This window comes from Arachis hypogaea, chromosome 14 (genome assembly GCF_003086295.3).
Source record: "Arachis hypogaea cultivar Tifrunner chromosome 14, arahy.Tifrunner.gnm2.J5K5, whole genome shotgun sequence".
NCBI classification, from domain to species: Eukaryota; Viridiplantae; Streptophyta; class Magnoliopsida; order Fabales; family Fabaceae; genus Arachis; species Arachis hypogaea.
Window position 1 is genome coordinate 7,929,088 of NC_092049.1, and position 15,583 is coordinate 7,944,670.

Genomic DNA, 15,583 nt, shown 5'->3' on the forward strand with positions numbered 1-15,583 from the left:
TATAAGGTAGCAATTATGGTCTAAAGCTATCTTAATTAATAGAATATTAAATTGATACAACAAAATGAAAATATAATTACCCATTAGAATAAACATGATTAGGTGAGTTTGTTTAGCAGCGCATTTTGAGGACTGAAGCAAGAATGGATAGGGACAATGAAAGTGAGTGGGTTCCACACAATTGGAGTCAATTTACCACTCACAATTGAGGCCCCCAAACAAATATGAAACAAGATAAGATATAAAGGTAGGTATACGCATAGGTATTTGTAATTGTCAACAACAAATTTATTTCCATCCACAACCACAGCAACATGAACAATACCACTAAGGTCATTAGGGTGCTCATGGTGTGTACTTTCATATTAGTACTCCCATGTCAAGCGCCAAATAATTCAAAGACCACAAACATCTATTGCACCTTCAATTTAGTTGGATCATGCCATCATAATATTATGATTTCCAATGCTTATTTAGTATTTACTTAAACAAACTTGAGAAAAAAAATAACCACAACAGCTATCACCTTTTTTTTTGTTTTATACAATATTATATGCAACAACTCTTAAAAGTGGATCGCTATATAATTCAATCTCTCGACACTTATTTGAGTGGATGAGTAAATTGATCACTTGAACAATTTAAATTAATTTAACAACTATAACAACAATAAGCATGAAACTTATGATATTTGTCGTTGTACTTAATGTTCTATGTTTTTTTTTTTTTGTACTTAGTGTTCAATGTTCTTTTTCTTTTTCATTTTTGTTGATGTACCTTCTCCTGTTTATTTGCTTTTCAAAGAATTTTCAAAGAGTTGGATACCGATTTACCTATATATTATGACTTAATTTTTTCCATTTGAGGGATATAATTTTGCTTTAAAATATTGAGTTGTCATTGTTTAATTGAGTTCTTTATTTATTATAGAGAATTTTGCACCACAATTCCTAATGATTTTAGATTAAAAAAATTAAGCTCTCTCTCCCATATGTTTTTTTATCCACTTAGTCATTTATCAATTTATTCTATAGTTAAAATCATAATTGTAAATTTCTGACACTTGATAGTGAATTTTGCGCACTTTATTCTCTAATTGGTTTTCTTTTATATTAATGGTATGTATTAATTGCTTCACAACATTAGTATTTGATATTTTTCTTTCAGTTGTTATGTCCTTAGTTGGATGAAGTGGATCTGATGCAAAATTTGAATATTTATGGTTTGGAGTGTATATTCATTTTTTTTAAAAAATCATGAAGCTTTTTATTTTTTGCTGCTTTAGCTTTTATTATTGTATATTCACGCTTTAACTACACAAATTATATCTTTTTCAACTAATTTTTGTTGAGATAGTGAATTGTCTCTTATCTTAAAAAATTTATGTTTGGCAAATATATGCATTTAAACTATTTTTTTCAATTTTTTTGAAAGCCTCTGTTTCTATAGAATTAAGATAGTTCTTTCTTAGACTCTTCTATTTATGTGAACCTATTATTCTACATAATGAGCATTTAGAGATCAACCATTTTGCATTGTATGCAATGTGCATCCTGTTTTTTTTTTTTAAAAATAGCTATTCATATTTCTTAAATGATTGAGCTATGAAATTTTCAAAAAAACTTGCTTATGTAATATATAATATTCTGTGCTCTTTTGAAAGTCCATAATTGTATTTCTTTTATTATTATTATTATTATTATTATTATTATTATTATTATTATTATTTTGACTGTTGCTCTATTAATGTATATTTATAATTTTACATGACTTTTGTGGTATTATGTAGCATATAAAGTTGGTGACACTGCCATTGCAATGTTAGATGATCTTAATCGTAGGAAATGGCTCTTCCTCTCTGATGTGTGTTATTATCTATGAGACGATGACTATTAATAAATTATAAGGTCAAACATATGGGTCTATACTTGTCGAAGCATGTTTTTACATACAGACAATTTTATATTACTCTTTCAAAAGTTAAAATCAAAATTAAGATTAAGGGTATTAGTTTAGAATAATTCATTCAAGGCAAAAGGTACAATCATAAATGTTGTTTATTGACAATTTAGTTGATTATATATAATTTTAAAATTTATTTAATATGTAATTTTAGATATTTATATTCTTCTATAAATTTGTTACTTTTTTGTAAAAATTATTTTTGGATACTTATTCATTTTAGTTTATAATTTTCCTATCCTGTATTTATTGTAATTAAACGATAATCTTAATCTTAATTTATATGTTTTTACAATTTTTTTAAAAGTAAAATTAGATCATTTTATTCTTACGATCTCACTTAAAATAAAAAATTTATATTTAATTAATTATTCTAACAATAACTTAATATTACCTAATTTTTATTAAATTTAGCATATCTGTGCATCATACAAACATTTCGCTCTTTTAACAACTATAACAACAATGAGCATGAAACTTATTATATTTGTCGTTAATGATTTAACTACGTATAAAGTAATGTTTACTACTATACATTCTATATGATATGATGAGGAGCATATCTTTTATATTTGATGAATAAAAGTATTATTTTCTTTAAATCAATTATGCATAATTATAAAAGATTAGGATTATTTTTGTCCGTTGACATAGAAAATGTGTCCCTAACAATTTAGGGTGTGTCTTTAGTGTTTTTTTGTTTTGTTTTATGTGGATGCACTGTATTTTTGTTTTGATCATGAAGTTCAAGTAATGTCAACAAACGGATCCATATTTTTCTCAGTTTTGATCAAGGTTGCAATGATGGATCCACTTTCAAAAACAGGTACCCAAGGCCCACATTACTTTTTGAAAGCATACGATATATTTTCTACTGCTCTCACTTATATATGGGCCATCAGTCCAAACTAAAAGTGAAAATAAAAACTTCTTTCGTATTTAGTCACCAAAAACACACCCTTTGTATTCTATGAGAGATAGAAAAACGCAATCTATGACCAAAAAGAAAAACCGCAATAATTTTTTATATTCAGACCAAAAAAAGAGAAAATATTTTTTTTGGGTTTACAAAGGGGCCAAGGCCCAAACAAAGAAAACATTGACCGAGACTTATAGGCCAAGAGTTCCAGTATTTAATAGTAGAAAATACTTTCTTATCATACAATGAATAATTGAGCAAAAACAATAATTTTTTTTATGATGAGAGAGGGTTCCTTTACTTCCCGTATGTGTCGTTGATGTAATCTTTTGGGCTTTGTAACTCCGTTTTTGTACAAATAAAAACAATTTTTTTCATATTCAGACAGAAAATAAAAAAGAGAAAACAGCGCCTTCTTATCATGCAATGCGTAATTGAGCAGAAATTGGTCAATTTATTCAACAATTGACAGAAAAACAAAACATATAATTAACTTCTATTGTAAAACAAAAACAGGACAAAAATATTCTAATATACTATTTCAATCACGAATTTTTGTCAGCAATTGTGATGTTGTGAACTAAAATATTTTCCGGTTTAATGGCCAATCCAAGATTTGAAAATTTTATTTTTATTTGTACCATGAACTTAATTAAAATAATAAAAAAAAAGCTATCTTATTTAGGAAGCAATCTATCACATGTCATTGATATATCTGTATGGCATGAAGGGTCACCGTACCTCAATACTTATACACGCAACTCTCCAATCATTTATATGATTACAAAAATGATGTAAAAGAAGAGTTAAATTCTAAAGTGGTTTCTGAGATTCACGAATTATACCGTTTTAATTTCTGACTTATTAATTACGCTGTTTATGTCTTTGAATTTGTTAAAAATACATCAAATTGGTCCTTCACCACATCTCTGACCAGTTTACCTGCCGTCGATAGTGATATAGCACTGAGATGGCAAATGAGTGCCATGCTATCGTTTTACTTTTGGCGCTAAAATAAAACCTTCGTGGAATGACGTTGTTTGACAAATTTTGGAGAACTAATAATAAATAACCCCAACGTTTGTGATCACTTCATCATCATCATCTTCTTTTTCTTCTTTCGAATACCAACACTCCGCGCTATGAAATTCTCAGTCCTGGCTACTATCTAGGGTTTGAAAGGTAAAACCATTCGACTTCGTAGAGTTCGCTCATACTCTGATATTCGTGTGTGATCGTTGTCGTTGACGGAAGAAGAAAGATTTCTTCACGAACACACAAAAGTAAGGTTGTATTGGAAAAAAAATAATGCTTTTCAAGTTAAAATTATGCATCATTGTGTCTGTCTGGTCAGAATTTCATGTAGGTTGATGAAAATTTAAAGTTGTTCGTTATCTGCTAAGATTTTTGTGGACAGTAAAGGAATTTTTTTCATGCTCTGTTTTTTAATGTAATCTTATTTGGGTTGGTTGATGGATGTTTCTGGATTTTTTATTTGTGGTTGAGTGTCATAATTTGTTGTTATATGTGTGAATATGTTTGTTTGATTCTTCAATTTATTTTTTCTTATAATGCAGATAGAGACTTTGATAGATATTATGTTCCATCATGGGGGAACATTTAAAAAGAATAATGATGGAATACTAATGTACTCACTGGACAATAGAACTTGCTTAGGAGATTTAGATGAGGATACATTATTAGATGTCTTCTTCGTAAAAAACTATTACAAGGAGTTTGGGTATGATAAGGTAGTTCAGTGTTGGTGGCTACCTTTGGAAAGGAGTTTAGAAGGTGGACTGAGAGCTCTTACAAGTGATGATGAGTTAAGAAAGATGTGCTTTCATGAATAGAGGAATGATGGAGTTATTGATGTGTATTTTGAGCATGGAGTGTCCACACCAAAATTACTAGTAGGGAAGGAAGTTGTGATATGTCTTGATGATGGAGAAGAATATCTAGTGAGGGAGACTTGGTGAGTAAGAAGAACACAAGTAAGGGTCCTAAATCTGATGCTAATACCTCCAACCCAATTACAGAACCGAATCCAGAATCTGTTTCATTCCCCAACCCAAGCCATGTTGATACAAATGCCAACCTAAGTCCTATCCCGAATCCTATCCTGAACCCTCCTGAAACCAACTCTGACCTATTTCAAACCCTACTAATGCCAAAAATTCATCACTATTTTTGTGTGTGGCATCTGTGAAAAAATATAAACAATAAAAAGACCTTGAGTTGAGAGGACTTCTTTAAAGATGTGCCATATCAACAACATTCCTTGATTTCATTGACAATTTGAACAAGATTAAGAGGGTGAATGAGGAGGCTTGGGATTATCTCAACACATGGCCTGGAAAGTCATGGACAAAGTCACAATTCAGCCATAAGCCAAAGCTGGATAACATTTGTAACAACACCTATGAGATTTTCAACACAAAAATCAAAGAGGCAAGAAGCAAACCCATCATCACATTACTTAAAGAGGTGAGAATGTTTGTCATGAGATCTACCGCAAAGAATAAGGTAAAGTTGGCCAATCATGTTAGCAAATTTCCCTTATAATTTAAAGTTGCTTAGAGAAAGTCAGAAAACAATTAAAGAATTGGGTCCTTATCCAGAATGATGATGAAAACTATGAAAAATTTGAGGTACATGGTCCTCTAACAAAGATGGTGGTGGATCTTAGAAAAAGAGTATACACTTGCCAATTCTAGATGTTAACTGGTGACTTTTAAAGCTTATTGTTACTTACCTTTTAAAATTTGTGTATTAATTAATTTGATGATGATCTCACTTAGCATTTGTGTAACTAAATATAGGTATTCTCTGTGTTCATGTTTATGCTGCCCTTGCAAGGGTGAACAAGAGACCGGAAGACTTTTGTCATAATCTGATAACTATGGATTCATATAACAAGACTTATGCCCATCACATTAACTCTCTTCCTGGCCAATCATTATAGGAGAAATCTGTGTACAGTCAGCCATAAGTCCCTAATATTAGGAGGCTAGGAGCTCTAACAAATAAAAAAAAAGAAAGGATGCTGATGATGAAGGCAATGGTGGTAACAAGAAAGTCAAACCAAGTGAAAGTTTGAAAAGACATTTAAAGACATTCATATGTAAATATTATGGAGTAAAAGGGCATACTAAGAGAAGATGCTCAAAGAAGAGAATAGATGAAGTAGTTGTTACTGTTGCAATTGCAAAGACTACTATAGCTAAAGCCAAATCCAATATCACTGCTTCTGCTTTTGGAGTTGCCTCTCAACCTACTACTGTTGCTGCACCTGTTGATAATCCTCCTGCTCATGTTGATAATACTGCTGATGTTGGGATAATCAAGATCTTCCACCACCAATGGATGTACCTCTTGCTGTAGAGATTGAGCTATTTCAACCAAATCATGAAGGATTACAGGTAATGCACTTCTTTTTGTTACAATATAACTCCATCAAAAATTGACAGCAGTAGACTCATTTAAGATTAATTTTTTTTCTGTTGTAGGACATAGCAGGAGCAATTACACCAGCACTATCAAGGCCAGAGAAGTTGTCCACCAAAAAGAAGAGCTCACCATTACCTCAATCCATTAGTGTGGATCTAATGCAAGGAGCCAGTGCAGCAACATTTTTAAGATTGGCCAATTTTCTGAAGTTTGTTCCAACACCCAATTTCAAAATACTAAGAAAAAAGAATACTTGATGTTCAATACAATACTAATTAATCCATCAAGGTGTTTAGGACAATAGGTCATTGTTGTTTTGTGAATGACAATTATTTTGTTCCATATTTTTAATTATTTGCTTGTCCAAACTTTGTATAATATTGCCAGACTTAATTTCTTTTGTATTGTACTTGTTTTGTTCTTTTAATGTTTGCTACTTAATCATGTTTATCAGTTCCAGTAATTATATATTATGCTATTATGAATTTAAATTATTTTAAATTATTTTTTTTATGATAACTACTCTATCAAAACAGGGCACATTACTTAAAAAAAAAACACTAACTTTCATTCATCTATTAATATTACATATAATATTATCAAAACTTTTAAGTCATAACTAACACAACAACTAAGTAAAAAAAAAAAAAAAAAAAATCAGTATATCTAACAATTGGATTATACATTTTTGGGTTCTCACTTCAACTTTTAATTTTTTAATCTTTTAGACTAAATTGATCCTCACTTGTTCATTATCATTTGTAGTAGCATCTAGTCTTTCTTTATGTTCCTCCTCTTCTTCTACACCATCATCCTAGACAAAAAATTCACACTATATTTTGCCCCTAGTCTGTATGAAGTAGGGTTACGAGTAAAAAAAGGATAAGTACTTTTTTAGTCTCCAAGATCTGGGGTCAAAATCAATTTCGTCCTTAATCTTTTTTTGTTATTAAAATCATCCTCAACGTTACAAAACATTATAAAATCGTCATTTTCTATTTTTTGGACCAAATTATCTTTAACTATTAATAAAAATAATATTAAAAAAATAAAACCCCATCCCACCCACACCCAGCATCTCTTCGTCTCTCCCTCCACCCCAAACCCACCTCCAATTTCCCTTCCTCCTACTCTCTGACTTTCCACCCCAAATTCCATCCCATCCCATCCCATCATCATCATCATCATCATCAGTTTCCACTCCCTCAATCCCTTATCAGTTCCCACTCCCTCACCCCCTCACCCCACTCCCTCACCGCCCCTGCGTCCAACCCGCCGCCCCTGCCGCCCCTGCGTCCAACCCGCCGCCACCGCCTCCCCTGCGTCCAACCCGCAGCCACCGGTGCAAGCTTGCATGGAAGCACTGCCGTCCCCGTCCAGCTCCCGACCCTCCGCCGCTGCCTTTGCTTTTCTGCTTTTGCTTTCTGCCTTCTGCTTTTATTTTTGTTTTTGTTAATTTTTGAAGAACATATACATAATTGATGATGGATTGTTGCTAATTTTGTGATTATTTTGTGATTGATATTGTTGCTGAATTTTTTATTTATTTTGTGGCTAGGGATAAATGATGAGGGAGAGTAAGAGTTTTGGGGAGGGAGAGAAAGAGAAAGAGGCTTGGTGATGAAGAAGGTGTAAGAGTTTTGGTGATGAAGAAGGGAATTGGGGGTTACTGAGTTAGTGGTGATGAAGAAGGGGGTGAGGGGGTGAGGGGTGGGGGGTTACGGTGAGGGGAGGGGGAGGGATGAAGGGGTGAGGGAGTGGGGTGAGGGTGGGGGTTACGGTGAGGGAGTTGGGGGGGTGTTTAGGTTTTGTTTTAATTTTTTAATTATTTTTATTATTTAATAAGGGTAATTTGGTAAAAAAAATAAAATCGAAGTAGAAAATGACGATTTTATAACGTTTTGTAACGTTGAGGATGATTTTAATAAGAAAAAAAAGGTTGGGGACGATTTTGATTTTGACCTCAAACCTTAGGGACGAAAAAAGTACTTATCCCAGTAAAAAACATAAAACCACTTAATAATTTTTTTACACAAAAATTCACATTATAATTGGGACAACTAAAGAAGGACTATCCAGGTTGATATTTGTTTTGGATCACCAAAGTACGGGACGGTAGCCGCACCCACAACATTTTGGCACCCGCAAAGGTCTGCTCCGATTTTGAGTTCTCGTTGTTGATCTTGTAGAACTTCCTTGACCCTGCCTTGTACATCCAACCATGATTTTGCTTTTAGTTTCAAACAGTAACAATAAATAAGCAGGAAAAGATCGTTCCTGAACAAAAAAAAGAAGATGATGAGCGATAGAAATGTGATATTAAAATTCGGGTTAAAAATAGGTAGAAGGACCACAATGGGTCAAATAGTTTCAATTGTCGCTTCAGCTAATTATTATATACGTAGCATGTCAATGTCATATTACTGTTGGCGACAGATAAACTGACCAGAAATATAATAAAGGACCAACTTAGTACATTTTTAATAAACTTTAGGAATATAAATAATACAATTAGTAAATTAGAAATCAAATTAGTACGATTCATGAATCTTAGATTACCTTTTTGTTTAACTCTGTAAAAGAAACCAATAAAGTAATATACACTACAAGCTTAAGGAACACTAGGCCTATCAATGTGCTCCAAGCCACCACAATATAAAATACCACATCGCACAAGAAAGACCCAAATTTCAAATTTAAACCACACTATATATATTATATATAATCCGAGATGTCGTGAGGGATTCTTAATATACTTAATTAATGCTTGTATTAGGTAATATTTTTGTTAGAATCCATAATAATAACTTAGAAATAATAGATGAGGAGTGTTAGGGATCAGCAAGGCAATAATTTTTGTGATTTGTAGTTATCAAGTAGCTATTAATAATATTTTTAATGGTGTGAAATTTTATTCAATGGTGTGAAATTACTCATTTTACTTTTATTGGTTATATGCTGGCTAGAATTTAATAAAGTTAATGGTCCTCTAAATTTTTTCATAATGAATTTGATAATTAGATACCTATTAATATAATACAAGATACTATTTATTATTTGTATAGATGGTGAATAAATTAAAAAAATAATTAAATAATAAATATTTACCATTCAATTATTAGCAAGAGTATAAATGAATATTCAAATATTTTCATATTTTTTTATAAATTTTGTCCGAAATTGTTTCATGTATACGCTATTGTATGTTGTGCACAGTACACTTATATATAAACATGTTTAATATGTGTAAGATTCACCTGAAACAAAAATTGGAGCACTATTACCTTATTGTCGATGTATAAATTCATCTCGATGAAAAACTTCACGATACTCATCGGCAAATAAGTTATACATCGGTCACTTCTACAATAACAGTCTTAAGAAATTTTATAATAGATTTATATGTCGTTATTAAAAAAAAAAATAGTAAAAAAAAATAAGTCGTTAAAGAATTACAATATTATACTTATAAGTTACTAACAAAATGAAATGAAAAACTGGTGGGATGAAACATAACTAGCTAGTATCGTAAAACCCATAAGTCTAGCATCGTAACTTTTTATAAACCTATCTAGCTAGTAATGGTTTTTTTTCCTTCCAAAAGATATCTATAAAAATTCATCACAAAATTCTTCAACTTATTTATCCTATATATTAATCTATATTTTCTTTATCTCAGAGTTTAACATGGATTAATTTGTTACTTAAGATATATGTTGTTTGATTGATGTTTCCCGCGATTACATTATTGGTGGAGACAAGGAAGAGTAACGGGTTTAATTTGGAGAATAATCATCAATAGTCCTCTTAGCATGTATGTGCATGATTCAAGGATGAATTAAGGTCCAAAATTTTCATGTTTTAATTTAACTGTACAAAATTTAAATTTATTTGGTTATTTATTTTTGCGATCAAGTAGAGTTAGAGATTTAAAGGTTTAAATGTTAATTAAATTTGATTAAGATTAAATTTAATATAATAAAATAATATATCTTTTTAAAACATAATTTGTTATGTTTATTATTTTAAAATTTAAACTGAAGGACGTAGGTCCAAGTGCAAACTTTGAGATGGATACATAGATGCATAATCAAGTGTTTAAACCGATAAAAAGAAACAAGACGAAGTCCAAGTAGTGTAAACTTTGAGATGGATACATGGAGTGTTAATTGTTTATGGTGCACGTTCAAAGCGGTGTAGCTTGTAAGCGGATGATGAGGCGATCTGCATTAATTGAGCCGTGTACTTGTGAGTGTGGAGTCCATCCCTGACTAACAGCTGAAGGGTGTACATGGTGCCAATCGGGGATACATCTATTGCTATCCAACTAAGGAGTTGTTCTAGCTTCAGATTCGCCTTAGATCTCCTGTTATGCTCTTTCACTGCCAATATCGCTATCTGAATCGCCCGAGCTATCTCCTCGTTCCAAATCATCGAAGACTTATATATCACAGGCCATGCTGTCACCATGGCCAAGGAGGAGTAACAGAGAGAATCCAAGAGGACGAGGAACAGCATAATATGGCAATAACTTCTCATGCTACCTTCCTTTGATGAAACTGTGAATGCCATGTATATATATATAACACAAGGTTGTTGCCTCTTCAATCCATTTATGAGATGTAATTTTGAATGTTCACAAACGTATATTTGTCCTAACACTTCCTTAAAAGTCATAATTGTGAAATAGAGTCTATCAAAAATGTCTATTTTTTAAAGATATTTTTTAATAATTAAAATATAACACGATCGATTAAATTGTGTTATTTTTATTAAAATTAGATCGGATAAATCAATTTAATTGAAACATTAATAAATTAAATTTTAAATCAGTTTAAATTAATATTTTTTTATAAAAAATAATTACAAGATTCCTATTATAAAAAATAACTATATATATATATATATATATTTTGAAAACTCTAAATTCTAATCCTATAACGACAGAGAAGAAAAAGGTTAGAATTTAGGATTCTCAAAATTAATATATATAATAAGAGTATTTTAGTTATTTTTATAATAGGGATATTGTAGTCATTTTTTATAAAAAAATAATATTAATTTAGATCAGTTTAAAATTTAATTCATTATTTTTCTGTTAAATTAATTTATTTGGTTTAATTTTGACAAAAATAACACAATTTAATTAATTATATGTGTTAAATTTTAATTATTAAAAAATATCTTTAAAAAAAATATTTTAAAGATCTTTATCTGAATAACTCCCTTATAAAATAGGAATAATGACTTTGTAAAAATAATAATCTGATCCACAGAATTGTTCTATAATTTTTTCTGTGGGGACATTAGTACTATTTAAGTTTATATTTAGTTAATAATTTTGTTGCATTCATCTCGTTAAACTTTGGCACCAATTTTTATTGGCCACCACTATATAAACACGGCAAGAAATTTTTTTTTTAATTATTTATTTGACTGCATTTAAAAATGTGTTTTAAGAAACATGGATTAATAATAAAGACATATTTTAAATTAATATAAAATAAATAAACATTATTAGACTAAAAATAGAATGATTAGCAATAAAAATAGATTAAATTATAGATTTTCAAAAATAAAAAAAAAACAAATGAATTATTGAAAGAATTATAAAAATTGTAAATAAAACTTCAACTTGTCAAAAAATTATTAAATATGCAAAAAATGAGAAAAATATCAAAATAATAATAAAATAGAAGTAGAAAAATAATATTATAAAACTTATAAAAAATAATAAAAAGATAAAACAATTTTCTAATAAAACTTTTGTTAAAAATTTAAATTTTAAACAAATTAAAAAATTAGTATTATAGCTAAAATAATTAACGATTTAAAAAATATAATAATATTTTTTAATAATAATAATACTTTTAATCTATGTCATGTGTCAAAAAATTAATACACGACAATTTATTCAATGGACGATATCAAACATCCTTATTTAAAGATACTTTAAATATTTTTACTTGAGTCTTCGCTTATTTTATTATCAATAATTTATCTATTATATCTATCATATATTATTAATTTTACAACTAAAAAGTGCCACATGTCACTTCTTCATTGCAATTGAAATCAAATCTTACCTTTCAAAATTAAAGAGATATCTTCCTTTTTCTATCTCTCTTATTTCTTTACCCACTCTATATCTCTTATATATCATCGTCATTGACTAATAATTAAAAACTTGACAATCAAAATATAAAACATTATATTCTGTAATTGCAACTAAAATTAATTTGAAATTGAAATTGAAATTAAAATATAGCTATATTATATTACTAATTTAATAACAAAAATGTGTCATATAATACTTTCTCATTAAAATTGAGTGAAAATATTTTAATTTCTTCCAAAATCAATGAATTCTCTTCCTACTGAAAAGTACAAGCGAGAGGATAGTTGAAACTAGAGTCAGTAAAAAAAAACAAAGAAAAAGAGAGTTGGAAAAAGAGTTGCATATAAGTTGTATTGTTGTGTTTTCTTGAATGAATGATAACAGAGTACATGATACAGTACATAAGGTATATATGCACAGTTGCAAGTGTAATAACTCAGCATTCTAAATCAGATTAGAGTATAACTAAATAACAAATTAGAGTAACTTCTACACACTTCTACATAGTCTTTTATGACTCTATCTCTTTTATGTTCTATCTTTAAAACTCTCTTCTGCTTCACACGAGGATGACAGGTTGCTAGGACACTGCACCATAAGCTTTTCTCTAAGATTGAGAAAAGAAGTTAAAGGAAGGGTCCTGATAAAGGTATCTGCAATTTAGATAGAGTTAGAAACATGAATTACTTGAACCACCTTGCTTGTGACATAGTCTCTCATAAAGTGAAGATCAATTTTAAAATGTTTTGTTTTAGAATGTAGGATAAGGTTTGCAGCTAATAATACAACACTTTGATTGTCACAGTAGGCAATAGAAAAAACTATTAGAGGAAATTGTAGCTCATTGAGCAATCTTTTGATCCAAATTAATTCTGCAACTAAGTCAGCCAAGGTTCTATACTCAGCTTCCGCGCTTGAACGAGCTACTGCACATTGCTTTTTAAAAGACCATGATACTAAATTCTTGCCAAGAAAAACATAGAACCCCCAACCGATTTTCAATCATAAGGATTAGGCATGGCAAAAATCTCCGGCGGGGCTGGTACCCACTGGGATTTATCCCCCGGGGGCAGGTATGGGGTGATTTCTACCCACGGAGATGGGGTCCCATATAATAAACGGGGCGGGGGTAGAGGTCTCTATCCCGTGGAGACCCTTTAAATCTCTGTTTATGTGAAATGACGAAAATACTCCTGATATATATAATATGTGAGCCATTGGAAAAACCCTAGCCGTCACATATGCTTCACTACTTCAGAGAGACAAAGAGTGAGAGTCTCGTCTCCTCTCCTCTCTGCTCCTCCTCAAAGTTCAAACCCTCAGCCCCTCCTGTCTCCTTCTCGAACACCGCCGACCGCCGCCTTCCACCCACTGGGTCCCTCAGCACTGCAGTCTCGTCTCGTCTCCTCTCCACTCCTCCTCAAAGTTCAAACCCTCAGTCCCTCTTGTCTCCTTCTCGAACACCGCCGACCGCTGACCGCCACCTCCCACCCTCTGGGTCCCTCAGCGCTGCCTCTCACCCCCTGAGTTGCTCGGTCGCTCACTGCAGGACTCAAGCTCACCGTCGCGGCCACGTCGTCTTCTTCTCCTCATCACGTCGTCGCCGGTCATCGTCTTCTCCTATTCGCCGTTCGTCTGCCAAATCGCCGGTCTTCGCTGGTCTGTCCCTTTTCTTCGTCGAGTAAGTGAGTCCTGTGATTTCTTAATTTATGTTTCTAAATTAGGTTGATCTGATTCAAGAATTTCTAAATTTAGATTTCTGAATTAGGGTAATTAAATTCTGATTTTTGAATTTTTGAATTTTTGAATTTCTGATTTTGATTTCTAATTAGGATAATTAGATTCTGAATTTCTAAGTTAGGTTAATGAGATTCTGATTCTGAATTTCTGATTTTTTAACTTATATTTTTGAGTTAATTTTGGCTTTGATGGAGTGGCAACATTGTGGAAATGAGGTAATTGAACTGATGGCTACTAGCATGATAGCTAAGTTTGAAAAGTATTGGGGTGTGATTAATACTGTTATGGTTATTGGGACTTTCTTGGATCCTAGGTACAAGATGTATTTGTTAAATTTCTTTTTCGTAAAATACATGGTGAGACGGAGGCATGTGTTGTAATTGGTCAAGTGAAAAGGTTAGTACAAGATTTGGTTTTAGAATATGCAACCAAGGGAAGAGAGAGAGACCAAGCTGCTCAGTTAAATATGCCGCCGCTACCACCAATGCCTTCAGGTTCAAGGGCGAAGAAGTTTAGTCACGAATCTTGGCAAGCTGACTTTGCTGCCCATATAAGTGAGGAATCTGCATTTATTGATACAAAAAATGAGTTGGATTATTATCTTGAAGAAAGACCAGTGCCACAAACTGAAGATGACTTTGATATCTTAAATTGGTGGAAATCGAATGGCGCGAAATTTCTCACTTTGCAAACGATTGCTAGGAATTTTTTGGCAATTTCTATGTCTATAGTTGCCTCTGAGTCTTCATTTAGTACTGGTGGTCGATTTGTTACACCACATCGTAGTAGATTGCGTCTAAATACGTTAGAGGCTTTAATGTGTAATCAAGATTGGCTTTGAAATGAGCTTGGAACTACAACTAACATAGGGTTTGAGTGCTACATAATTAATAGCATTAAAGCAGATGTTGATGTAAGAAAATTACTAAATTATATATGTTGAGTTAAGAAATTAACTAACTCAATTGATGATGACAAACATTAATCTAATGGGTTAAACACCTATATATAAACATGCTTAATATGTGCAAAGGGGACTATGAAATCATAGAGAAATGAAAGATGAATTTGCTTCTTCAGCATTATGAGCTAAGCTTTAAAAGCACCTTTTATGACAACAAGACTTTTATCATGGTGCATTTTTATGGCCCAATCAATATTAGATTAATAAAAAAGTTTGATAACAAAAAAATATTTTATTTAATATTTATTAATCAAAGAATTATCTTAGGTAATAGTAGAACATTTACCCAACAAGAGACAAAAAAAAATCAACAAAGCTGACAGTACACTTAAAAAACGAATCAGAAGAATGTGGAAAATAACGCAAAACTAAAAACTAGATCCTTTTATAAAGAGTGCGTGTAGAGTAGGCCATCTTTTGAAGAGTCAAT

The 15,583-nt window shown here is 31.2% G+C and overlaps 1 protein-coding gene across 1 annotated transcript; it reads left to right on the forward strand.

Moving 5' to 3' along the window:
- Positions 1-14,377: 14,377 nt before the first annotated feature.
- Positions 14,378-15,030, forward strand: LOC140178451 (zinc finger BED domain-containing protein RICESLEEPER 3-like). Its single transcript, XM_072215534.1, has 2 exons — positions 14,378-14,404; positions 14,503-15,030. Exons 1-2 carry the CDS (start codon positions 14,378-14,380, stop codon positions 15,028-15,030), a joined length of 555 nt encoding a protein of 184 aa, XP_072071635.1.
- Positions 15,031-15,583: the final 553 nt, after the last annotated feature.